The 26,674-nt window shown below is 34.2% G+C and overlaps 1 protein-coding gene across 5 annotated transcripts in view; it reads right to left on the bottom strand.

Annotated features, from left to right (window-relative positions):
* Nucleotides 1–26,674, bottom strand: part of ARAP2 (ArfGAP with RhoGAP domain, ankyrin repeat and PH domain 2) — a 251,214-nt gene that overhangs the window by 27,080 nt on the left and 197,460 nt on the right. For 4 of the 5 annotated variants that reach the window (XM_069068703.1, XM_069068712.1, XM_069068731.1 and 1 more), the window contains 3 exons: nucleotides 21,263–21,380; nucleotides 14,014–14,142; nucleotides 4,570–4,709 (listed from right to left, as the gene is read on the bottom strand). In XM_069068703.1, coding sequence (XP_068924804.1) covers nucleotides 4,570–4,709; nucleotides 14,014–14,142; nucleotides 21,263–21,380 — 387 coding nt within the window. Of the gene's footprint in view, nucleotides 1–4,569; nucleotides 4,710–14,013; nucleotides 14,143–16,778; nucleotides 16,930–21,262; nucleotides 21,381–26,674 lie in introns of those variants that run through there. The other variant, XM_069068740.1, reaches the window with a different exon arrangement.

Raw genomic sequence — 26,674 nt, 5'->3', positions numbered from 1 at the left:
ATTTAGAAAAGTCTGTTTCTGTTGGAGTTGTTCTGAACTGGTGATTTCACAGCTGTAGGAAAACTGAAGTGAGTCTTTATTAACGCAGTAGATTCATCAGAGGCTAAGTGACTTGTTCAGAGGCACAAAGCCAATCTGTTTTAGATGAGAGACATGAGCTTTGCTGATTCTGGGTCCAGATCCCAACAACTACTGAAAACTGCCATTTGTTATAGAGATGGTGGATTTCTCTATTTTTTGTGGGGTGGGAAAAAAAAGAGGGGGAGGAGTTGTAAGCACTTAACTCTCTAATGACACAAATCCAGATAAGATGAAGACAAAACTAAATAGTAATACAGATGGGTAACTTCAGAGCTGCTTGAGCAACTGTATCTAAAGACTTTAGGGAAATCTCTTAAATAAAATTCTTGATACAATCAGCTATAGTAAAATTTGTGCCTTTGAGATATATATAGTCATGGCTGAAAGATTCAGAGCAGCCCAGGACTTTGGACTTTGCCCTGAATGTTTAATTTTGTATAATAAGTTCAATATGAGTTGACATTATGACATGGCACTCAAAAAGCTAACAATTTTAGAAACAACTTGAAGGAAGACGTAGAAGGTGTGCTTATAAAATTATGAAAGAAATAAAAACTTATAAAGATGATTAATGGTAACAAAATGAAGATTCAGAAAGATCTCTGCAAGCTTTAATAATGAATGAACTCAAAGTAAGAAAATGAATGTTACCAAGATCAACATAAATTTCTTAGGTTAAAAAAAATACCAACTGAAAAGTAGGTGATGGAGATTTACCTTACCTGTTCATAAGAAAACTACAGGAAGGGGAATACAAAAAGTAAGGAGGATCAAAAGCCCCCACTATTGGGGGTAAAGGGTGAAGGAATCTTGGGCATTCTCAGCAATAGGGAGAAATGATGGAAAGAAGGATAGCTGGGGTCTGGATAGCATTTCATATCAATGAATCAACAAACATGTATGATTGCTAAGTGAATGAATTTTGCATTTAGGTACAGATAACTTTTTTCATCTGTTAGTAGAGGTTCCAAAAGGATTTCTTTAAATCCAAAGTTCCAGTAAAACAGTATGATATGAAATTTGCAGTGCATGACTTCTACTTACATGTTTCTTTTTGTCTTTTTTTTAAATAGTAACTAGTTTATCTATTTTTAGTTTTCACCACTCACTTCCATAAGATTTTGAGCTCCAAATTTTCTCCTCATCCCTCCTCAACCCTCATCCCAAGACGGTGTGCAATCTGATATGGTCTCTACATATACTACTATACATGTTTCTAACAAAGCCAAGTAAATCACTATTTTTGCATAACTAGTCTTGTGACCAGGAGTTTGCAACTTTTAATGACCACACACCAATCTGCAATTCTCAGACCATTAATACTACAAAGGTAATGTTCATGGAAACCTTTTCACCTTAGAGATAAATTAAGATGAAAGATAGCTCTAATTAACACTTCCTGTTCAAAAAGGCACATAACACAATATATTTTCTTCCCTGTACTACTATAATTTGTTTTTAATGAGCATTCATAAATTATTTGCAATTAACATAGTCATTTAAAATAAACTTTTCATTCTATAATTTCTACTATCTCTTGAGCAAATTATTTTCTAAATATATACAAATACATATTAAAGGCAATTGCCTCAAACACAGCAAAATAATTCTTTTTAGGGATTTGTGATTGCTTAAGAAATCCCTCCAAAACTTATGGTTGAGATCACCTTTTAACTAAAAATCCCAAGTGAGAAATCAAAGTGTAACACCATGACAATAAAGTCATTTGGTAAAAATAATCATTTTTTTGAAAAACTCAAGTTTTAGGAGAGAATGGGGTAAGCTTCATGTATTCTCCCGAAGATGCCTATTTTTAAAGCTGCAAGCATACTGATTTTGTCTACTAAGTGTACACATTTCAATTTTTAGCTCTTAATAGAAATTTCTCTAGTACCCTGAGGTCATTCTAATTTAAAGAAAGTATTACAGACTCTCAAAGATATTTTTGCTCAGTATAACAAATATCAATGTATATCATATTATAATGAGTTATCTCTGTATGCACAGGGGAACAGTCAAATAAAAGCAGTGAAAGCAATAAAGTAATATTTCGATGGAGATATTCTTTTAAATTTAATTAAACTTTAGTATGTCAAGGATCTACAAATGCTCCCTCAGAGAAGTTCTTCCAGAAAAATTCATTACCCTGCAGTCAAAATGGCAGTGAGTAGTTTGTACTCCAGTTATATTTGTCCTTCAACAGTAGACACATATCCAATCCGTTGAATTCAAATCAATCAAATGAGTTCAAAGTCTCTCCATCTTAGCAGATTTAGCCAGTGTTTATGTTACAGTAAAATAGCCATCAAGTAGCAAGGATCATCATTATACCATGATCAGGCTTCAAAGTAAAACTTTAGTAAGAATAGGTTTATCATTAAAAGGATTTGCCTATTATTAAAAATTACTATAGATCTGTCATAACTCTATACTTCGTGGGTCCTGATCAAAATTCTACATTTCTTTCAAGTCTGATTCTCAAATGTCATCTTCTCCATCAAACTCTCTCTTATTTCCCCAAGCTAGAAATATATCCCTACTCTGAATTCTCATATCAAGGCATGTCAATAAACATATATTAAATATATATGGCATGTGCTACTTAATAACCTGCTGAGCCCTAGAGGAGATACAAAAACAGACAAGACTGCACTGAGTTTCCAATTTTGTAGAGAGATACAGCATACACACAAAAAAGATTAAAAGAAAATAGATAATAAGTACATAAATGAAGTGCAAATTTCAAGGAGAAAAAGATCATTAATTTCTAACTGGGCAACATCTCAAAGAAAGCATTATGGAAGAAGTAGCATTTGGAGCGTTTCCAAAAAATGAGCAAACCTGCAATCAGCGGAATATGGAGTAGCAATTATCAAACTTATTTTTGTCTCAGAATCCTTTATGCTCTTAAAAATTAGAATTCCCAAAAAGCATTTGCTTATGTGGGCTATACCTACTGATATTTATCCTACTAGAAATTAAAACATCTTAGCATTACTGTAAAAATAGTTTTGACCATTGAGTCTCCTCAAAGTCTCTGGACCACACTTTGAGAATCACTGGCTTGGGAGAAGGAATGAATTACAGGTATAGAGGCAGCCTGAAGAAAGGCAGAGAGGCAGAAGGGAATGGGAATTATAAAAGGAATGGTGAGTGGTGCTATTCTTCACAATAAAGAGCTCATGCCTAGGAATAATATATTCTGATTGTACTTTATACCCATCATATATGAATTACATACAACCAGGAATGAGATATTGGTGAACTTTATCTTCTCTATTAGAAAAGATTTTACTTATTATTTATTTATTATTTCTCTTTGAAATCACTGACCACATCTTATTTTTCTTTAGTTATTTTTGTTGGTTTGCAGCCTTAATTTCCATTGATAAGTCCAATTACACGTATGTAAAAATGGATAACATATGTATTCACATACATATGGATATGCAAGTACATATACACACACATAAAAAAGATAAGATGAAAAAGTGATGGTAAATGTTTGTAGACATTATCATTCTATTCATTCTATTATTTATATACTTTTAAAATGTCCTGAACTTTTACAAAAATTGCTGTTTGCGTCCAAGAAACCTCTTGAATCTATCTGTAAATTTTTCTCTTGCTATTATTGCTGTATTTATTTCTAAAATTTCACTGAGTACTGTTCTTCTGACTATGATTTCATTCCTCTGTATCACTTATCTTAAGTCTTCCCGTATTTCTTTGTATTGTTTACGTTTGCTATTTTTCATCACTCAATAATATTTTACTACATGCTTATAACCTTTAGTCATATTTCCCTTATTACTTACTACTCCCTTGATTGTAGAGGTGTTTTTTTCAGTGATATCTGGTTCTTAATGACTCTATTTAGGGTTTCTTGGCAAAGATACTGTAGTGGTTTGCCATTTCCTTCTCCAGCCCATTTTACAGATGAGGAAATCAAGGCAAACAGAGCTAAAAGACTTGCCCAGGGTCACATAGCTAATAAGAGCCTGAGGCCAGATTTGAACTGCAGAAGATGAGTCTTTCTGACTTCAGGCCTGGGCCCTCTATCTACTTCACTCCCTTGATCACTATTTTTAATGAGTGTGGTCAATAAGAACAGGATGAACAATTTTTTACCTTTCTGAATTTCTAAGTTATTTAGAGTGTGATCAATTTATGAAAAATACTTATGAGTCCTTAAATCAAAATAAATATCAAACTTTTTTCATTTGTCTACAATTTCTTTCTTTGATTTATCATATTCTGGTATATGCTAAAATCTCCAATTATTATCAGGTATTTTGGGGACTCTTTTTCCTTTAAAATTTTAGTTCAAATGTCATTTATTGAAGTTGATTAATGTGAATTCAATAACTAATTTGTACTGATATACTATATTGGATAACTATTGCAACATTTAATATATACACGTTCAACATATATATGTATAACAATTCACATACAAATTCATCATTATTTAATGCATATAAATACCTTTATATCCTTATAAAGAAAGAGACAGCCTTCTCTCAAAATAAAGTACCGATCTTGAAATTTATTTCCAGACAAAATTTTAGAAGGTTCTTCCTTGAATTTCAAGACTCCTTCTTTTATACTTTCCATTGCACTTTTCTCTGTAAAGTAGACAAAAACACCTTATGCAAACGTATTCAATATAGAGCATTTTAAACTTGATACTATTTCTTTAATATTTTAGAACTCTAATATCACAAAAATCTCATTCATACAATGAATCCCCCTTGATCTGAGGTCCCAAAATTGATTTTCAGGTGAAAGAAAATGGTAACAGCTGATGCTCAAGTGTAATGCTTTAGCTTTAATTCATAAGGCATTATAAATATACCAATAAAAGGACAAGAATACAAAACCCAGAGACTAGATTAAGTAAGCATAGTTGATTCAGATCGAGCAGCAGGGAACCAGACACTCCCTTACAATTATACATACAAATGAAATAAACATTTAATAAGTTGGGCAGTTCCTGATAGTACAGCTCCTGGTTATCTTAAAAAAAAACAGTACCTATTATTTATCAAACTAAATAGTAGGCATTTTATTTATATTAAGCATGTGAAAAAATAGGTATAGACTAACCTAAAAATAGATGTAAAACTCTCTACCTAGTCTAGATGATCTACAATGCTGCTAGCCTTTATTAATACTTCTTTCTTCGTTCTTTCCTTCCTTTCTTCCTCCCAATTAAGATCTTTATACTATTTCCTTTAACACTGAGCTACCTATATCAAGCATCTGTAGCTAATGTATTCATATACTTAGCAACATATATTTTTAGGAATACTCATTAACAGACAGTGGAATGGAAAGTCCTTTATTTAAGATTTGAAACACTTAAATATACCAAGTAATGGATGGGGAAGATATGGTTGGACAACTGTTAATATGGAAAACACCTGGGCATCTATCTTACTGAACTCTTAAAGCTGAATAGGAGTTTACACTATAACACGGTAGCCAAAAAACAAAGGGTGGACTGATAGCTCCAGGACAGCTCAGCAAGGTTAGAATACATTTGTAGTACTTAGTTCTAGGATCTGCACTTTCAATGGTACATTACCAAGCCAGAGTACAACTAATGATAACTAGGCTGGTCAAAACTCATCATAAAAGGACCAGTTTCAAGAACAGAGATGTTAGGTTTAAAATTGAGAGGACTTATAAAATAGATTTTAGGCTTGTCTTAACAAATTTGAAGAAAAGTAGAATTCAGCTTCCTCTAATGAAAACTTTCTTAAGGAGCTGTTTAAAAGTATAATGGATTGAACTTTTAGATAATAGTGAGTTCCCCATCTCTAGGGGTCTCCAGTCACTATGTAACCTTTAAGGTCCCTTGCAACTCTATGATTCTATATGTATTTTTGTATCCTTTTATATTTATTTTTACTTATCTTTTTATTATATTTGACATGAATACAAACTTCTTGAATGTTATTGACTGAAACTCTTTCCTAAATGTGCAATAACAAATATTTCAGGCAATCTAAAAATATAAGCTCATTACAAGATCTAAGAAAAGGAAAGCATTAATGTAAGGGGATTGAAACACAAAATTATTCAGTTGACACTAAGAATTTTTAATTCTTTCCTATATCCTTTTCTCTAATTCCTGTTGTGATACTCTAAATAATACCTGGCAGCCCCCTTTCCATTTCATCATATTTCTTGGAAATGCATCAAGAAAAAATAGGATTAAAACAAGGAAATAAGTTAAACCAATCTTCCCAATGTGACCACCACATTCACTGGAAGGAGGACTGAGTTTGATGTTAGAAAACAATCTCTTCTTCTGCACTGGTATTGAAAACAGGCTACTACAGGCTACTTTCCTAAGAATCATGCTTCCCTCCAACATGTGTTACAACACAAACAGCTGAACCCTGACGTATGGCATGATTGTTTAGATGCTACAGATGCCAAGTTCATACAACTTCTTGAAAACTGAAAAGGGGAGCTTGAGGATTTCTAGCATTCTTTTAAGACTGTAGGAAAAAAACCCAAAAAGAACGATAACCATGAGAAAGCCAAGTCTGTAAACAGAGTAAAAGAAAAATTAAAGAACTCTTCACAACTCAAATGTCAAACTGGAGTGGCCACCTGGAAATGAGACTCCTCAAGAATCACAATTTTTAATCTCTTCACTGATCCTGACATGAAACAAAAATGGTAATTAACAAACCCTGATAGTTTTCATTAAGGATCAGAGATCATCTTTTCCCCAGATTAGATACATTACACAATGTTTACAGCCAATACCTTTTAAAAATAGCCTCAGAATTTTCTCTGCCTTTTTGATAGTTGATACTAAGTTAGACAAATTTTAAAATATTTTAGAATTTTAGAACAAATATTAGAAAAATATAATTTGTTTGATTAAATATTTAAAAGGGAACTTTTTTAAAAAATTTAAGTTAGTGGCCAAGTAACAAACCAGTTAAAAGCATAAATGGTACAATTAATTGAGAAAAACGGAGCAGAGAATACAATAATTAGCATTATTTATTTAAATGGACTTTGATCTGTACCATTAAAAGGCCAACACAATCACAAACTGGGTATAAAAACACTGGATTTAGAACCCAAAGCCCTGGGCTCAAATCACAGCTCTGTCTAGGGGACAAGTTACTTCATTTCTATGAGGCTATTTTGTCATCTATAAAATGGAGACAACATTATTTGTTTTATCTCAAAGGGTCATTTAAGGATTAAGTGAGAAAATAAGATAGTTTATAATTCTTCATCTTCTACAAATATAAGCATTTTTTATTAGCTTTGTGCATTCACATTGGATTATTTGATTAACTGTCTTGTACAAATTCTAATTGTTGTTCTGCCCATTCCTTATTCTCTGGATTTGTTCAATTTAGTAAAATCCTTGAAAATAAGCAGCAGACCATATGTGTAAAGCTTAAAATAAACTAGGATAAGCCAAATTGAATTCAGACACTGGGTCTAATAGAAACTATACATTCACTGACTTCCTCTGTTGTTTCTTCTTTTTAGAAAATTGTGTTTCTTAGTGTGTTGGCAACAAATGCTCAATTTAGAGAAGAAAAGCTGAGGAGAGGTGAAATGTAAAATGACTCATCAGCACTTCCTACAAAGTGCTGTACATTTAGAAGAAGATTGAGCATCAACCTCCCAGCAGAAAGTAACATGTCATAAATTACTGAATTCTGTTTTAAGTCAGGGTGGGCTGTTTTGTTTTGATGGAGGGTGTCTTATTTTGTATAGAAAACTAGTACCTGTCCCATACCTGATTCATATGAAACACTGAGTTCCTTTTTACTACCACACTAAGGGGAGCCTAGACATGCGACAAAAATCTAAGTAGTTTTATAGCAATGAATGGGGGAAATAAAAAGTGAACCTAGGTCTTTTATCATCAAAGGCCAAGATTCCTCAGGAAAGAACACAATTCAAGGGCTCCTCAGTTAGAGGAAGTGGGTACGGTGTCCTAAGACCCTGGGTCCCCAACATCAGTTATTAATATTAGAGTAGTAAAAACTAGATTTTGAAATAATACGATTCCTCAGGTGACAGTATGTTGCAAATATTATCAGTGATGACTCTTCAGTACTCTTTTTGTTACATTGTGTAACACATTGGTTTTGTGACTTCAAGAATTTTGTGTAAACTCTTTGCAAGTCATGATCTTTAGGATACATCTTCTATAATGTAAAACTATCAAAAACTATTCCTTGCTCACCAGAAACTGAGAATGGCACTTACTAGTCACTGGTCATGTTCCCTTTACTTATGACATAACTCAAAAGAAAAGATAAGGTTGCCTATTTTAAAAAAAATCATGAAAACTATGAAGAGATAGCTGGCCTGATGTGGAGAATATAAAGGATTGAGCCATCCCTCATATAAATAAAGAAAAGTGGTAGAAAGATCAATGGTATCTGACTATGCCAAATCTTAGTGCATCTAGGATCTGGTAGTTGACCCCTCTGGAAACCAAGACCCAGTTGCATTCACCTCTCTCACACTATGATCTTCCTTCAGGTATCAAAACACTTTGATAAAAGCCTCTTTGGCCCACCTGGTTCTTTGTGAAGTCTTTTCAGTCTTTGAGGAAAATAGGACAGCTCTACAAATAAGTAATCTAAACTAAATTTTAACTTGTAATAACATCTGCCCAAAAAACCCATCTGGATAATCTTCATAAGCAAAGTATGTCTTTGCCAATTATATATACACATATATACACACATACACATATATTACTTTGTTACTTTTCTAGGTGAATCATACTGGAGTGGGAACAGTTTATAGTACCAACCAGGCTATCCTATTCCATAAATGATTATGCCATATTCAAAATTCTATCAATTAAACAGAATTGATCTGATACAAAACAAGAAACCTAGATTATTTTCCTGATAACATGTCTTTTTTACGATAAGATTTTAGTTACATTTTAAAAAGTATGATCAAACTTTTTATATATAGTTTACAGAATCTAGGTTGCACTCACATTAATGACTTTTTCAATCTGAATGTAATACGTGAAAGAACCTACTCACAAATGATAAGAGAAATCTATGATCTCAAGAAATGTATATTGATTTATTGTATAATTTATTGTATAATTGCATAAAGGGTTAGCCATGCTTCAGTTTAATAAGATCACTGGTTTATGCACTTAGAGCTAGAAGTGACTTAAGATATCCTCTAGTCCAAACATTTTATATTACAGATTAGGAAACTAAGCCCCAAAGAATATTGATAAATGACTTGCTCACTGTTGCACAGAAAGAAGAAGGTAGTAGAGTCAAGAATCAAATCCAAGTCTCTTGACTCTACTTGAAGAGACATCATCAGTACCAGAGAGCACGCTCCATCAAATGAGATAATATTTGGTGTATAGTCTACTGGTCACACACAGACATAATTCTTGAGAAGGCTAGATCTGCTTCTCTTTCACTAACCAATGAAAACAAGGGTGTAGAATTCCTGATAATACTTCTGGTGCCCTACTTCGGTACTTGGGTGACCAAAGAAATTGAGTAGTAAGACCAATGAAGTAAACATAAACACTTTCATAACATGGTACCATAGTCATCCCTATCAATGTAGAGGCCAGAAGGGGAACTCAAAGCTTTGCCACTTTGACTACCTAGTGTCATCATCACCTTCACAGTACCACTATCATTATTATAGCTATCACTTGATCTCTCTCACTATCATTCTATAATTCCAAGCAATATTAATTAGACTTGTTAACATAAACAAATCAAAATTTCTAACAGACCATATGTAGAGAGCTGGGGGAAAATTCTTTGTTGTTCACACATTGTCTTATGTTGCTGCCACCATCTAAAATTCTCTATGCTTCTTTTCTATACATTCAGGCCTTAAACAATTCTCTTCATTAAGATCAGATGCTACTTCCTTTAGGAAGTTTCCTCTGAGTACCCTCAAAAAGAAATCAGAAGTTTCTTTGCTTCCTATGAATTTCTGTAACACATTGTCTATACTATTAATTTGGCATTGATCATTTATTGCCTTACTTTGTGGCTTGCCTTGTCACACATGTATATATTATTCCCCAATTAGAAAAATAAGATAATGGCCAAAGATGGGAAGGGGGTACTCAGACTAACTTATCTTTATATTTACTACACTGCCCACAATAATGTTTTACATATGAGATATACAGTAAGTATTTGTTGGATGCTCTTCTGAACAGAAGTGATATTGTTTTCTGAATGTCAGGAAACTAGAAGTAAATTAAAAGAAGAGATCTCTCCTCTTCTCAACCTGCTAGAACTCTTTATACTGAGGTTGTCATAAGGGAATATAAAATATACAAAGTTTTCATTAAGACCGAGGCTGATGGAATCATACTATAATATGCTGATAGCATCTGCCTCTGATTTCCAAAGTTACATTCTGCCAACAGCAATACCATTTTGAAGTACTCTTTTCTTATACAAATTTAATTCAAAAGCATCTGTCATTTGTAGAAAACTAAGTTTAGAACCCATAGGGATACACTGAGCTATGGAATATAACTTAAAATTCCTCTAGCTTTTTAATGAGTCTTTGTTGGAGGGGGTTATAGGAAGACAAGCAAACTCCATTCTGGAAAATAATATGGAATAATATAAGAAAAATCTATAAGCTGTTCATACTTCTAGTCTAATGATCTTATAAGCAAATATAGTCCAAGAAAGTCAAAGAGAAAGAATCACTTGCTTGGTTGGCTATTGTCCTTCATTCTCAAAGAGGACTAAAATGATATCATTATGCTAGAGTCAAGTTTCAGTGTATCACACTGTAGCAGTAAGCACCCTAGCATACCCAGGGTGGCTGCCAACACAGGTTCTTAGATCTGCTTTTCTAAAGGAAAGCAACTCAAAATGGGTTAATAATCTTGCTTTAATGAAACATATGTCATTTACCTAGTTCAGGGAGAAAAGATCAGCACTCTGAACTTCAGAGAATACAAACAAGTTACAAACAGACAGAGAAACATTTGAGCAGACAGGCTTCTAACTGACCATTATATCCATACCTAGTCAGTTACCAAAGAGGGAAGCACCAACATCAGGGTTTTCAAAGCCAGGGAGCTCAACGGCTGCCCAGAGTCTTGTCTGGCCAAATCACATAACTATTCTCAAAGTGAGCCCTAAAACAAAATCTCACATCAGGGTATATATAGCCTTCTCCTGGCTCAGAGAATGTCACAATCCTCTTGACCCACTGCCCAATCACAAAGTATCAAGGTGTTAGCATTCCTGAAAAACATGCCTACTGCCACAGGCTCCAGGTGACCACATTCATCCTATTAGGGGGCACAGTATATTTTCAAATCAAGGAAGGTTCTCAGAGTCACTTATCAAAGGGCAGGGAAGATCTTAAATTCCCATTCCCATAACACACACTGTTGCTGATCAGATCAATATGAGCTCAGAATGTCATACCATAGGTCAAGTTCAAATAGTTCATGTGAACATTTGGGGTGGATTCTCTAAATCTGCACATCTTGCATTTCTTTTGAGTTATTTCAATTATGCTGTGTTCACAGAGCACATCACCTTCTCTGATATGGGCACACTATGTTGAGGGGTCCTGTGCCAGTGGTTCCCATGTCACACAATCAATTCCAAGGCCCTATATATACACCAAAATGTAAACAATCAAAACAAAGAAGGCACTCATCAACTGGGAAGTGGCTAAACAGATTGTGACATGCAAATGTACTGGAACAGTATCATGTCATAACAAACAGCCAATATAAGGAATTCAGGGAAACATGGGAAGACTTAAATAAATTGGTAAAATACTAGTGGAACAATATACACAACGACTAAAATAAAAAAATAAATGAAAGCACTGCCGAGAGGCAAGTAAACAGATTAACTGCAATGACCAACCTTGGTTCATTCCAGAGAGGAATACTTTCCTTCTCTCTACAGAGAGGGAAATTTTATATGTATTATCAGATATATACACTTGTTTTTCAAATATTTTTGCTTAAACATTTTCTTTAATACAAGGGAGCATTCACTGGGACAGGAGAAGGGATATATTGAAAATATAATGTAAAAAAAGTAAAAATCCATAAACCCCTAAAAACAATACTTCCTTCCATATCAATGAAAAATTAACCCTAACATGACACAGAAATATTTTACAGAATTTTTGTTACTTAAAACACATCAATCCAACAACAGAAAACTAATTTGCAGTTCTTCAGGATCTCAAAGTTTACATGGAAATGTAGAAATTTACTTTTGCATTAGGAATAACAACAATACTATAAGACCTAATAAGATTAGTTATGATAAACTCTGAATGAAAATTTAAATGAAAATTAGGCTCTTTAGTAGAGGAGAAATGTGAGGATTATTTTGTTTCTCATAAGATTAATTAACTCCCTATGAGGGACACCAAAGTTATGAAAGGATATATGGAACAAAATGCTCCTTTTGAAAAATGGAATTGATTTTAAGTGAAACCAACAGATGCACTACCTTCTTCTAAAAAGAATACAAATGTTACTTCATTAACTTGGAATTCTGAGCAGAAATGCAGAGCTTAGAATTCTAAAATCTCTACTTGTTTGTCACATTTTCCTCTTAAACTGTGTTTATTTGGAAGCAGATGAACAAATTTAAACACTGAAACAACAGCAGTGTATATATTAGCCAAACTCCTTGAGTGAACAAGATATATTAACTCAACATAAAAAAAGACTGCATAGATTGTAAGGTTTATCCTGTATCTATTGTTAAATCTCCTTTAAGAGAATTAGACAAATGTAAAACATAACAGGTTTTTAATTTTTTTGTTTAAAGCCACTTAATACATCCAATTATACACACACACACACACACACAAATATATAGTTCATGTTTTAGGTACTGGAGTGTAGGAGTAGTGGGGGAGCTTGCTAGTTTATATGAACTTTGCAAATAAGAATTAGATTTTTATGGAACTGCTAACACAAGCTATTTTATTATTGAAATAAAATTTGGTTACAACCAACTTTTCTTGTTTACTAGTTCTGCTGATTTCTCTTCAAGATAAAATAGAAAAACCATATAAATATATATATATGAGAGACAAACACAAAGAGATACATATATACATGTGTGTATATATGTATTTAAATATACATGTATATGTGTGTGTGTTTGTATAATACACACCCACACAGATCCTTACCATGGTTCCTTTTCTGTCGTGTTGCAGAGCAATAAATATTTCTGCAATGATATCAATTTTTCCGGTAACAAATTGACAGAGAAATCACATTTGATTTGCTTTCATTATTTTCCTTTTAGATCTCACTCTCAAGGTGTATGGGACAGAATGAATAGAGCAATAACTCTAGAGTAGATGGTCACTGTGATTGATTCAGAAGGCATTTGCCAAGACAAAGACAAAGTAAACTGACTCTCTAACTACCCCCAAAAGCACAAAGCATGCCCACAATGGAAATATTTACAGAATTCTTGTGGCTGTAAGGCACTAAATTAAGGGGAAAACTCACAGCTTCAGAGATTATTTTTAAAATTTGGCCAAAGACATTTCTGAAAGGTATCATTATTTAAAAAAAAAAAACTCAGGTGTTACATCAATGTAAAGGATAAGTAATCTGACCATAAACTTCAGCTAAAGATATGTTTGCAATTGTTTTAAAAGTAAACAAAAAAAAAAAACCTGGCTTCTTTAAATACATTTCTTGGTAAACAGTGTTTATATTTTATTTAAAAGGCACAATTCCTAATGCAAAAGTGTTCACTGTTGTTGGTGTCTCTTGCCATTCTTCTTTTCATGTAAAAGAGCTGCAGATGGGGATGGGGAAGCTCTAGGGATTCAGTAACAAAATGCCAACCATCTCCCATGTTCTATAAAAACTGGAAATTAAGCAATGCCACGTACCGCTGTAGTGTTTAATGACATCCATGGTTAGGAATCTCTTCACCACTAAGTATGCAGTGCCAGGCTCTGCTAACGAACTCCACTGAAGCACCTGTTCTAGCACATTCTCAGTGTAGTGAAGTGGGCGCTCTGGGGGAGAAAAACAATAGCAAAGGTCTAACAATGACTCAGAATGTTATTAATAACGAGTGGTTGTACATCACTTTAATGACTGAAAAGTGCTTTGTAAATATTATCTGATTTTTTTTTTCCTCTTGAAACCTTTCATTGGTAGGTGCTATTATTAACATGCCTATTTTACAGATGAGGAAAGTGAGGTCAACAGAAGTTAAGTAACTTCAAGGGTCACAAAGCAAGTACCGTGTTTCCCCGATAATAAGACCTATCCCGAAAATAAGCCCTCCCCTTACTGTGTAAGATTCCTCTAAAATAAGCCCTCCCCCGAAAATAAGCCCTATTGAGATTGCTACTGTAGTGAAGGTGATCCCCTGCGCTACACGCTACATTACGGTACCCTCTGTATGCACCACCCCTCCGCCGTGAACCGCACGCTCCGAGCTGCATCCAATCAGTGCTGCAGCAGTGAGCACGTCATCCTGTTCTTCCCCAGTGATTTGCTTGCTGGCGCCATTGAGAGCAGTGCCGCGAAGGACAGCTGAGGCAAGACAACATAAGCCCTCCCCTGAAAATAAGCCCTCTGGTGTTTTTCTTTCCAAAAAAAAATTAATAAGACAGTGTCTTATTATCGGGGAAACACGGGTAGGTACTGGGAGCTGAATTTGAACTCATGTCCAACACTATCCACTGAACTACCTAGCTATCTCTTAAAAAGTAATCAGAGGCTATCTTGGGGTGGGGGATAGGGGAAAGATGGGGAGAAAATTTGTAACTCAAAATCTTGTGGAAATGAAGCAACTAAAAATAAATTAATTAATAAATTATAAATAAATAATAAATTAGAAAATAAATTAGAAAAAAAGTAATCAGAGACAAATAACAATGCAATAGGATAAAAATAATGATTGCAAATGCAATGTGTGTCAGTGTACCTCCCTTTAAAGGATTTATGAATTTCTGGAGGCCTGTATATACCTTGCAGTAGTATAAATAAAATATTTTAACTGTGTGGTAAGTGTCTGAGGCCAGATTTGAACTGGGGTCCTCCTGACTCCAGGGCCAGTGATCTTTTCACTGCACTACCTAGCTACTCCTGGGAGATTTAAATTTGAAAGAAATTTATTATGCGCAATGGTTGCAATGCCGCAAAATTTTATGGCACACAAATGCACTGGAACATTATTACTTTTATAAGAAGTAACAAATGAGAAATTGAGATACTTGAGAAAATCTGTATAATCACATCCACAGTGAATTATACAGAACAAGAAGGGCAATTTATACAATTATCACCATAATACAAAAAAAAAAAAAAATCGCAACTCATCACAACTGTAATGAGCCTAGTGACAAATTGTGATTTTGGAGGGCTGATTAACAGAGAAATTATCTCCCTCCTTTCTGAAGAAAGCTAGAAGATTTTGGGTATGAAATGAGGCATGTGTTGATTTTTTTCTCTTTGCTTAATTGTGCCTTTTGTTACAAATGAGGTGTCTACAGGTATTAGGGGTAAACACTGGGAAGTGATAGATAAAAAAGAATTTAAATAAAAGATCACCTTTGTCCACTTGTACCCTCTTATTTTCTATATAAATCACATTTTATACTTCTTTTCCTGTTACACATGTAATCTCAATAATTTTAAAATATTTTTGCACAATAATGAATAAAACATTCTAGCCAACCTCGACTCTTTTAACCTATAAATGAACAACTAGGCCATAAATGTTGACCAGTTACTTTTTACTACTAATAATAAAATGTTTAAATTACATACTGTCATTAGTCAGTCAATAGGAATTCTAAAATATGATCATTGTATAAAATATGATAAAAATAAAAATACAGTCTGAGTAATCAAAAAACTAATCTTCAGAAATGACCAAACAGCATTAACAGTGTTAACATGGTGGCAAAAAAGAAAAGAGCTTAATGGCAGCTTTTATTCAGTATTAAACAAAATGTCTCCCTTCCACTTTTGTAAATACTCAAAAAAACAAATAGAGGTAGAGAGAGAAACTGACATTTTTAAGCATATCAGAAGTGTACACTACATAAACATAAATGTTGTTAATGGATTCTGCTACAGTACTTGTCTCATGGGTTGCCATGGCCAAAGAACTATTATTACCAAATGGCCAGACTACTTGTGAATAACCTCACAATATTTAGCTAGGCTGGGTCCTCAAAAGCTGATTTAGTCTAGACTGTTGGGGCCATACATAGAAACTTTTAAAGTCTGCCTAGAGTCTGATAGAGCTTTTGTTATGCCTTTTGGGCACCAAAAATCATCACCTCACAATTTTAAGTATGCAAAAAACTTCAATATATCTCAAAATAATCAATTGCCAATATTTTCATGTGTTAAAATACGAACATCATAAAAATGTAACTTAAAACACTGACCACTCCAGTGGATTTATGATCTCATTAATGTTTAGCACAGTGCCTGGCATATAGAAGAAGCTTAATAAATGTTCACTCATTGATAAATGTAGGTATTTCTCAATTAGTAGATTTCTTCAATTTATCTTGACAATGAGAGGAAATCAATGAAAAAATGGGGGATGTCCAACAGTTATACCTTGCTCCTGCCACATGATCAGCTGATCTTTTAAAAATTTTATTTTACCTCTCCTTTATTTTTATTTTACTTCTCTCCTTTATAATTCCTTGTTTCTTCCCTTTTATAACCTGCTCACATCCACTACCAGTGAATCTTTCCAGTGGCCTTTGGGTGATTTGAAATGTCACTTCTTTGAAGACTTCATTGCTCCATGACCCTCAGCTCACAGAACACTGGAAAAATAAGGTATAGTGATAGAAATAGAAAGGTATAGTGATGGTAATAAAGTCTGTTTCTTGAGGACCAGTTGCATATGGAGATGTTTACCAAAAATAGCCAACTCCAGCAACCCAAGAAAGAAAGAAAAAAAGAAAACAAATAATATTAAAACTGGCTTTAAAACTAGCTGTGTGACCTTGGGCAAGTTATTTAACCCCAACTGCCTTCCAAAAAAAAATCACTAGTAGCTAGTTACAACTGCTTATCATACTTCAATAGTCACATTCTATGTCGTTTTGTTTTGTTTTCTTTAATTTTGTTTCTTTATCACTTAGCAATAACAGATACAATTTGGAATTTGTTCTTTTAACTTAAAATAAGAAGATGGCATAAATATACATATATAATAATATTCATAATACCTATATGCATATAACACATATAGAGGATATGTAACAGTTAACAAATATTTATTAAATGCTTGCTATCTACGGCATTAAGCAATGTACCAGTTCTGAGAAAACAAAGACAAGAAAGGGCACAGTAAATGCCCTCAAGGAAACTACAGTCACATAATGAGGATATGTCACATATACTAAAAAATATAATGATAAGAGAATATTAGAGGTAAAAAAAATAATTTAAAATGCTTTAAGAAGAAAAATGTGATGCAGGAAAGATTACTTATCAAAGAGCTGGATCAAGAAAGATTGCATGAAGAGAGTTTTGCTTAACAAAAAAGAGATAGATTATACTAGATGATACCTGAAATCTTTTCCAATTTCAACTTTTTCCAAGAAGTACTTTCAACAATGGGGAAATGTCTTTTAATATGAAATAATATATACTAGAAAATCAACAAGGTATTGAGAAATCATGTAGATGCATTTTTTGATGCTTGAGAAATATACACATATATTTAGTAATTTCTATTGTATATATCAATTTTACAACATTACAATCATAGTTAATAGTTTTAAAGAAATACAGAATTATTCTAACACTAAAATAAATTCTAATACTAAAATAAAATAAATAGCACTAAAACCTAAATGTAGATTTTGGATAGAAAAGTCTTCACTTCAGAATGTTATGAACACTTTAAGTAACTCTAGTCCAGGCCTTTCATAATAACAGAACTCTAAGTGATTAATCTAACTGAACTACTCCTATGGAGGGAAATGGCAAAATGTTTAAATACTGTATGTCTTTTAAGATACTTTAAAATAGTATATCAGTATTCTTTTAATTTCATCCTGACTTAAGACTAATGTCCTAAAGAACAAATATTCTTGGTCATAGAGTCAAATGATCTGAGTTGGAATATTATAATGACTCTATGATACACTGTATTCTTACATAACTGTATGATGCATCTGGGGCCTCATTTTTCTTATTTGCATAGTATGCATAAAATTATTTGTACCAACTATGTTATGAGGAAAACCCTTTGTAAATTTTAAGGAACTCTAGAATTTCTTTTTATCTTTAAATTAAAAAAAGGCAATGATTCCTACTTTCTTTGTTCCTTAATTATTGATTTATTCCTTTTTTTCCTTCTACTTCATTTTATCTTTCGTAAATTGCTAGAAAAAAAGCTTTCAATGTCCTGAAATATCAGATAGTACACACAGAGAATAATTCTTAATAAAAAGTTAACAATCACAAATGTCTTCGTTACTTTCCTGGTAACATTCTAAAAGTACATAGACAATTAAAAAGTATCTTCTATTTCTCTTTATGTCCCTCTTGGAGGAGATCCAACATCTAAACCATGCCAAATTTGGAATTAATTCAATTATCATTAAATTTGTAATTTTTAGTATCATGCATATTCCATTGGGTATTGAGTACAGTATTTGCTCAAGATCTCAGGAACAGCTCAGACTGGGGACCTACAAGCTTCTCTGTTGGGTTCATTTTCTTCCCCAAAGAAAATTCCAGAACCCTAAATATGGGGATTGGGGGGCCAGGGCCAGGACAAGTAGTTTGGGCATTTATTAGATAAATCTTTGAATCCACTAGGAGATCTTGATTATATAGGTGAAGACCCCTACCTGGAATCTGATGTAAGAAAGACAAATGTAAAGTCTGACACATAGGCTACATTTTGTAAAACTGTATTTCTTTGGGTTCAGGAAAAAGAAAGGAAATTATTAAGCATTAAAATATGTACTAGGCACTATGCTTAGTACTCAGTTCTACTCATTTGATCCTCACGAGAACCCTAACTGTTACTACCCTCATTTTACAGTTGAAGAAACAGAGGCAGAGAGAGGATTTGGAACTTGGCCAGGTTCACCCAGCTGGGAAATATCTAAGGTCAGATTTTGAACTCGGGTCAGCAAAGCCTCAAAGAAAAAAATACAGCATAAACACAAATTCAACTAGAATTCCTCTAGGAGATGAAGGAAGAGTTTTAAAAAAACGTTTTTATTAACAAAATGTTAGTACTTGAGGAAAAGAAGTTAGAAAAGGACTAAAAGCTACTGAAGAAAGAATCAGAAAACAAATCAATAGCTTGGCACAAGAGAAACAAAACCTCGTCCAAGCATAATCTTACTGAAAATTAGAATGGATTGAATAGAAACCAATGACTCCATGGGACAAAGATACATTAAAATAAAATTTAAAAAAATGAAAAATCTAGAAGACTATGTTAGGTAGTTCATGGCAAAAACAACTAACTTGGAAGGCATATAGAGGTGAAAAAAATTAAGACTCACTGAACTAGCTGAACACCATGACCAAAAAGAGCATAGACATCATATTTCTAGACATTTTAAAAGAACAAGAGGGCAAAGTGGAAATGAATTTACTAGCCACCCCTGAAAGGAAACCCCCCCCAAAAAAAAACTTCCAAGGACATTATAGCTAAAATCTAGAGCTCTCCTACATCAAAGAAAAATATTGCATATAGCCAAAAAGAATTCATGTGCTGAGAATCCACAGTAAAGATTTATCAGGCACCAGTATAAAAAAAGAAGAGAGTTTGGAGGAAAATGGATCTTTAATGAAACAAAGGACTTCTAAGCATTCCTGATGAAAAGACCCAAGCTGTGTAGAATTTTGAAGTTCAAACACAAGAATCAAGAGAAACCTATAAAGATAACCACAAATGAATAACCATAAAGGACTAAACAAGGATAAACTGCTTACTTTCTAATAAAAGGAGATGATATATGTGTTCCCCCTGAAGCCTAAAACCATCAGGGTTTACACATGGAGCTTAATTAAAGAAAGTGTGCGAGTATTTTGTGATGCTCTTATGATCTTAAGAGAAGAATAAAAAGACAAGGAAAGGGGAATATAGTAATGGGTGGGAGGAAGAAAAGAAAGGTTAGGGAAATTTATCTCACTGGTCAGGTATACAAGCAGACATCTATCTATACATACAAGGAAAAGGAGATAGATAAATGGTTGACACTTGCAAAAATACATACACATACAGAGGTTGAGTTCAGAAATACATTTTACTCAAAAAGGAAATAGGAAGGGGAGGGGAGAAGGGGGATTAGATATAGGTTAGCTTAAGGAAGGAATTCATCTTAAGGAAAACAAACAGAAATATGATTAAATCTTTTCGTTGGGGCAAAGAAGGAATCTGACAGTGTGTACATAAATCTGGGCATGTTTGAACAAGTGTGGTATAGGGATCTGACGGAACACTATTGTGCTGTAAGAAAATAAGGGGATGGTTTCAGAGAAAGCTGGGAAGACTTCCACGAACTGATACAGAGTCAGAAGAACTATTTATACAGTGACAATAATATGGGAAAGACAAATAACTTTGAAAGAATCAGGAACTTTAACTAGTGTGATGACCAACTGTGATTCTAGAGGAGTAATATGTTTAAATATGTACAAACATATGTATATGTACATATACATGCACATACATGCAGATCTGAGGGGGGAAGATAGCCAACATGAAAATGTTTTTACTTATAAATCTACCTGTACCTTCCTTGTCTATACATATTTGCAAAATAGTTTTTTTTTAATTTTTCTTTTATTCTCAGAAGAGGAGATAGAAGGGAAAGAAAGGAGAATTTTGTTGACTGAAAAAACATAATTAAAAAAAAAGAACAGCACATAAGACTGTAGCTTCTATATAAGTTCTGTGGTCATCAAACTCATCAAGTTGCTTCAACTAAAAAAAACACAGGAGATAGCAGTCCACCTAATGATACTCAAGACTTTTTCCATGAAGGGATGGAATAGACTTTGCAAAAGATTTACCATCTAAAAAATCATTAAGAAGCAATTGCCACTAAGTAAGATATCACACAAAGACAATGCTAATTCCTTCATTGGAATGCCATAAATACCACAGAATTTGCTCACCAAGTTCTTCATTTTCAATGACTTCAAATGTAGCCCATATATCCCCTTTGGCAGGGATGATATTCTTTATTGCTAATATGTCATTTGTCAATTCTTCTGCTTCCATTACAGGTGATATCTAGAAGACAAGCAGCATTTTTGTCAGATCATAACAACAGATGGATTAGTAAGGCTGCACTGGAACACCAATGACCCATTTTTGGTTTCTCAGTTTTCCTCAAATGTGTTGCTGTTGCTGTTGTTTTGAAATCAATTTTATTTCTATAAATAAAAATTCTGTTGTTGTTTTTTCTGGAGAAAACAGAAGCATCAGATTTTTTTTACCATGGAAATATAAGGCATTCTCCAATATGTATAATATGCAGCTATGTTATACTTTTGTATATAAAAAGATAGAAGAAACACACCAGCACCCAGATGTTCTAAAGAAGAGAGAATCTGCCTGGACATGAATAAGCTTACTCTGTCCAAGTGCACTCCAACAGCCCCAAGAAGAAAGGGCTTTAGGCTTTTCAATTTAGTAGAAAATAGCCTAGCTTTACATAGCTCTTTGATTGTGCCTATCACGGAGCAGTTGAGTCCTAGCAGAGCAAGCCAGAACACCCCAGGGTTAGAACACTCAGTGACATGCCTTTTTATGGGAAATGACAGATGGGTGTCTGCCACTGAATGTGAGGACGAGAGCACCAGGAGACAGGAAGGAGGCCACTGTATCATCCTTGGGGTTTGCTCCTGTGAAGTGCCAAAGCCTCAGGCACCCCCATAAATGAGCATTCCTCTCAACTGAGGGTAGTTACCAGTCTCAAACTAAGGCTGGCAAACATCAGATGCAATCCACTTATAATGAGAAATAAATATGAGGTGAAGAAATCTGATTTTTCAGGAGACAAATTTTACTAACTGAAGAGTAATGAGCGTTTTCTTATTAAACTATGTTATTGATTTGTTGGGGTTGCAGTCTTTTAGTTTGATCATTTTTACTTATACCATGTTAGCAAACATTAACATATTCCATAATATATGTGTGAGTGTGTGAGGTTCAAAAATACTAGGTATTACTCATGCATTATGTTTTATGTCACTGGTGCAATTTAATATAAGTGCATATTGAATCCAGTCCAAAGATGTTTATTTTCTAGAGATGTGGTTATATTAAGTTTGGGGGAAGAACAAAACCTCAATTGAAGTGAACTATGAGCTTTAAAATCTCAGCACCCAAAAGAATGAGATAGTCTGTGGCACTCAGAAATAACAACAGAAAGATCATTTAAATGACTTGACTTGAGTAATGAATATAGCAGCAACAATATAATTGTTGACTTTTGCAGAGGGCTTAAAGAGGTGGGAGTGGGGAAACTGAGATTATAAAAAAAACCAGAGGGATAATAGTTACAAATCAAAAATTCTTCTCCAACCTTTTAATTTTGATTCTATAGACGATTAAAATGAAAACAGCAAGTAATTCATATATACCCACAAAAGCAATTTCTTTAGCTATAAAAAGAGAGGAATAGACCAGATGATCTCTGAGGCTTAATCTAGGTTGAAGATTCTATAGAACTATTAACTGAGGATAAGGTTCTTAACCTTTTTTTTGCCATAGACTCCTCTGGCAGTCTAGTGTAACCTATGGACCCTTTTCTGAGAATAAGGTTTTTAAATGCATTAAAAAAATACACATAGGAATACCAAGGAGGGAAAAAAGGTTAAGTGAAAATAAAGATGTAATTTTTTTCCCATCTAAGTTCAAGGACTGAAATTTATCCATAGAATCATTGGTGATCTGTGGACTCCAGTTTAAGAACCCCCTGATGATCTAAGAACATCTTCTTTATGTGAAACTGCCAATGTTCATAGGGCATCTATTTTGAGTTATTCATCTACTAGTAGTAGTAGTTGTAGTGATTCTTAACACATCTGGATACATTCTTCAATGGAGGACCACTGGAATGCCAATCTCTTATCTATGATGAGGGGTGAATCTTATGACGGGGTCCTAAGATTCATAGCTGGAAGAGACCCAAGAGGCCATCAAGTTCAACCCCTCTATATTTCTTACAGAGGTAGAAATTGAGGCAAAAAGAGTCACAAAGTCTGTAGGCTTCAGAAGATTTGAATCTTTTTCTACAGACTACAAAGTCAATTCAGCACTATATCATGTTTCCCAAGTCTTTGGCTGTGGAGCACTTATGCTAACTGATCCATAGTGATCTTGTAGGATCAGGCCTTTGGTCAAGCAACCACAGAAACTATACGAAATTATTTATAACATTTATACTAAACTTAACAAATTACTTTGCCATTTTAATATCTTTATTACAGCTGAAGTCTAGAAATAATGTTGAAGGTTTTGTGGCTAATTTTTCACATTAAGATTCTATACTCATGGGGCGGCTAGGTGGCACAGTTAATAGAGTATTAGCCCTGGAGTCAGGAGGACCTGAGTTCAAATCCAGCCTCAGACACTTGACACAAGCTGTGTGACTTTGGGCAAGTCACTTAACCCCAACTGCCCTCCAAAACGCCAAAAAAAAAAAAAAGATTCTATACTCTTCATTCCATTACTTACCAGTATGTGTCATTTGGTGGACAATTTTTTTAAGCTCTGAGTTTCTACTTCTTTGGCTAGGGGGAGTGTGTAATAACAATACCTGACCTGCCTATCTTAAAAATTATTTTGAAAATTAAATTGAATAATAAGTGAGCATATTCCATGGGGTTTTCTTGGCAAAAATACTAAAGTGGTTTACCATTTCTTTCCCTAGTGGATTAAGGCAAATAGAGATTAAGTCACTTTTCAAAGTCACAGTAGTAAGTGTCTGAAACTGAATTTGAACTAAGTTCTTCCTGACTACAGACCCAGTGCACTATCCACTGAGTCACATAGCTGTCTTCTCTCTTTATATAAAATATGATATATACTACATATATACATATATGCTATATTCACTCAGACATCTGTGTATCATTGAGAATTATACAATATAAACTGCCACCTTCCTTGTTATTGTCATTAGAAATAAAAAATTAAAAATTCAGAAACAAAAATAGGACCTGAAACTAATATAATTTGCTGTAATGTTGCTAATATCAATTTTTTTTGAACATGGAATTCCTTAAGGACAACTATCAGTAATGAAATAATAACAATAATGTCACACTATGAAGTCCCATACCCTTTGACCCAGAGATCTGACTACTATGTCAGTGATAAAAAGAAAGGCCTCATATACACCAAAGTATGTACAGCAGCACATTTTTCATAGTAGCAAAGAACTGGAAACAAGTAGATACCCGAATGTGATTGAAAATAAATGCACTCTTAGAAAACAATGAATACAATGGGTAAAGACAAGCATAAGAAAATTTATATGAATAGACAAAAGGATACAAGGTGAGGTAAGCAGATCTAATAAAACAACACATAAGACTGCAACAATGAAATGAAATGAATAACAGAAAAAACGAAAATAAAAGTTCAGTGCTATGGAGTTATATTGACAAAGCTTAACTTCAGAGAAGAGATATAAAAATGTACCTCCTTCCTTTCTTTTAAGAGGTAGAGGACTACAGGGTATGGAATACCACATGTGATATAGATTGGGTTGATATCCTAATTAGTTTTGTGTAACAATTTTTTTTTCTCTTTTTTCCCCTCTATTTTAAGGAATGACTTTCCAGGAGGAGGGTAGAAGAGGGATATATTGGAGGGGGGGAGTGATGTAAAACAGAAGAGCAATAAGTTTTTTATAAAATTAGATATAGGTGATATTTAAATAGAAGCATCAAGATCTCACCACAGCTAAGAACTTTCTCTTTTATCTGCAAGACTATACAAGCAATCTTCTATGGAAGTGGCAAAGACATCTGTTAAAATTGTATGTGTATACCTGTTTTATGCCTTATCAGGTACTGGTAATCAAATGACCAATGAACAAAGTTACTTCTGTACTTATCATGAGATCTTTAAAGTACCTACATTATTGCAACTATGAGGCAGAAGTCCTAACATAAGAGAAAACTACAGATTAAGGTCTTGAAATGTTTCTATTGGTTTCAATATAGTGGGGAAAGAAAAGTCTATTCTTAAGACAGGATAAGTACCAAACTATGGATAAAGAAGTGGCTCTTTATCTAGGGGATACAAGAAGTGAGTTACACAGACTCGCAATGTGGTAATGGAACCAGGGCTCATAAAACGATGGCTAAAATTCCATTTCCTCTTCTGACATCTCATCTCAGAGTGACCTTAGGAGTCATCATCTCTCTGAGCTTCAGTTCTCACATTTACAAAATGAAGGGATTCATTCACCCAACAAGTCATTAGGGAACTACCATGACTGTCTCATGGTATGGGACACCATAGTAGATGCAATCAATAAACATTTATTAAGCACTTGCTACATGTCAGGCACTGTGCTAAGTGCTGGGGATAGAAACAAAAGCAAAAGATGGTCCCTGCCCTCAAGAAGTTTATAAGCTAATGGCGGAGAGAACATGCATATACATACAGATGTGTATATATATAATATATAACTATAAACACACATATATATACACACACATACACACAAGCTATGTACAGAATGAATAGGAAATAATTAAGAGGCATTCGAATTAAGACAAGTTGGAGAAGGCTTTCCAGGTAAGGGAAACCAGAAGGACAGTACGTGGAGCAGAGGAGGGAAAGCACTCCAGGCACTGAGGATAGCCAGAGAAAATGCCTGTAGTCAAGAGATGGACTTTCTTGTTCACAAATAGCCAGGAGGTCAGTATCACTGATGTAAAGAACACAGTCAGGGAATAAGGTATAAAAAGACTGGAAAGGCGGGAAGGGGCAGAGCATTTGTATTTGATCCTAGAAGCAACAGGGAGCTACCGGAGTTTATTAGGGGGGTGGGAGGAGGGTAGGGAGAGGTGTGACATGATCAGACCCGTGCTTTGAAAGGAAAATCATTTTGGTGGCTAAATGGAGGATAGATAAGAGTCAGCAGGAGAAGCTAGAGGCAGGCAGAGCCAGTAGGCTACTGCAACAATCCAAACGTGAGGTGATGAAGGCCATACACTAGAGTGGTAGCAGCGTCAGAGGAGAGAGGGGGGCATATTCGAGACATGCTGCAAAGGTGAACGGACAGACTTTGTCAACAGACCAGATATGGGGGTGAGAGACAGTGAGGAGGCCAGGATGACCCCGAAGTTGTGAGTCTGAGGGCCTGGGAGGATGGCGTCGGACTTTACAATACGAGGCAAAGAGGAGGTGGAGAGGACTTAGCAGGAAAGACACTGAGTTCCGCTTTGGACATAGGGTTGGTTTTTTTTTTTTTTGCCTTTTTTTTTTGGAGGGCAATTGAGGTTAAGTGATTTGCCCAAGGTCACATGGTTATTTTTTTTGTGTTAAGTGTCTGAAGCCGA

The sequence above is a fragment of the Petaurus breviceps genome, unplaced genomic scaffold, assembly GCF_028583685.1.
Source record: "Petaurus breviceps papuanus isolate PSGF00001 unplaced genomic scaffold, PetGlider_PUasm1.0 140, whole genome shotgun sequence".
NCBI classification, from domain to species: Eukaryota; Metazoa; Chordata; class Mammalia; order Diprotodontia; family Petauridae; genus Petaurus; species Petaurus breviceps.
This window is presented reverse-complemented; position numbering and strand designations above follow the sequence as displayed.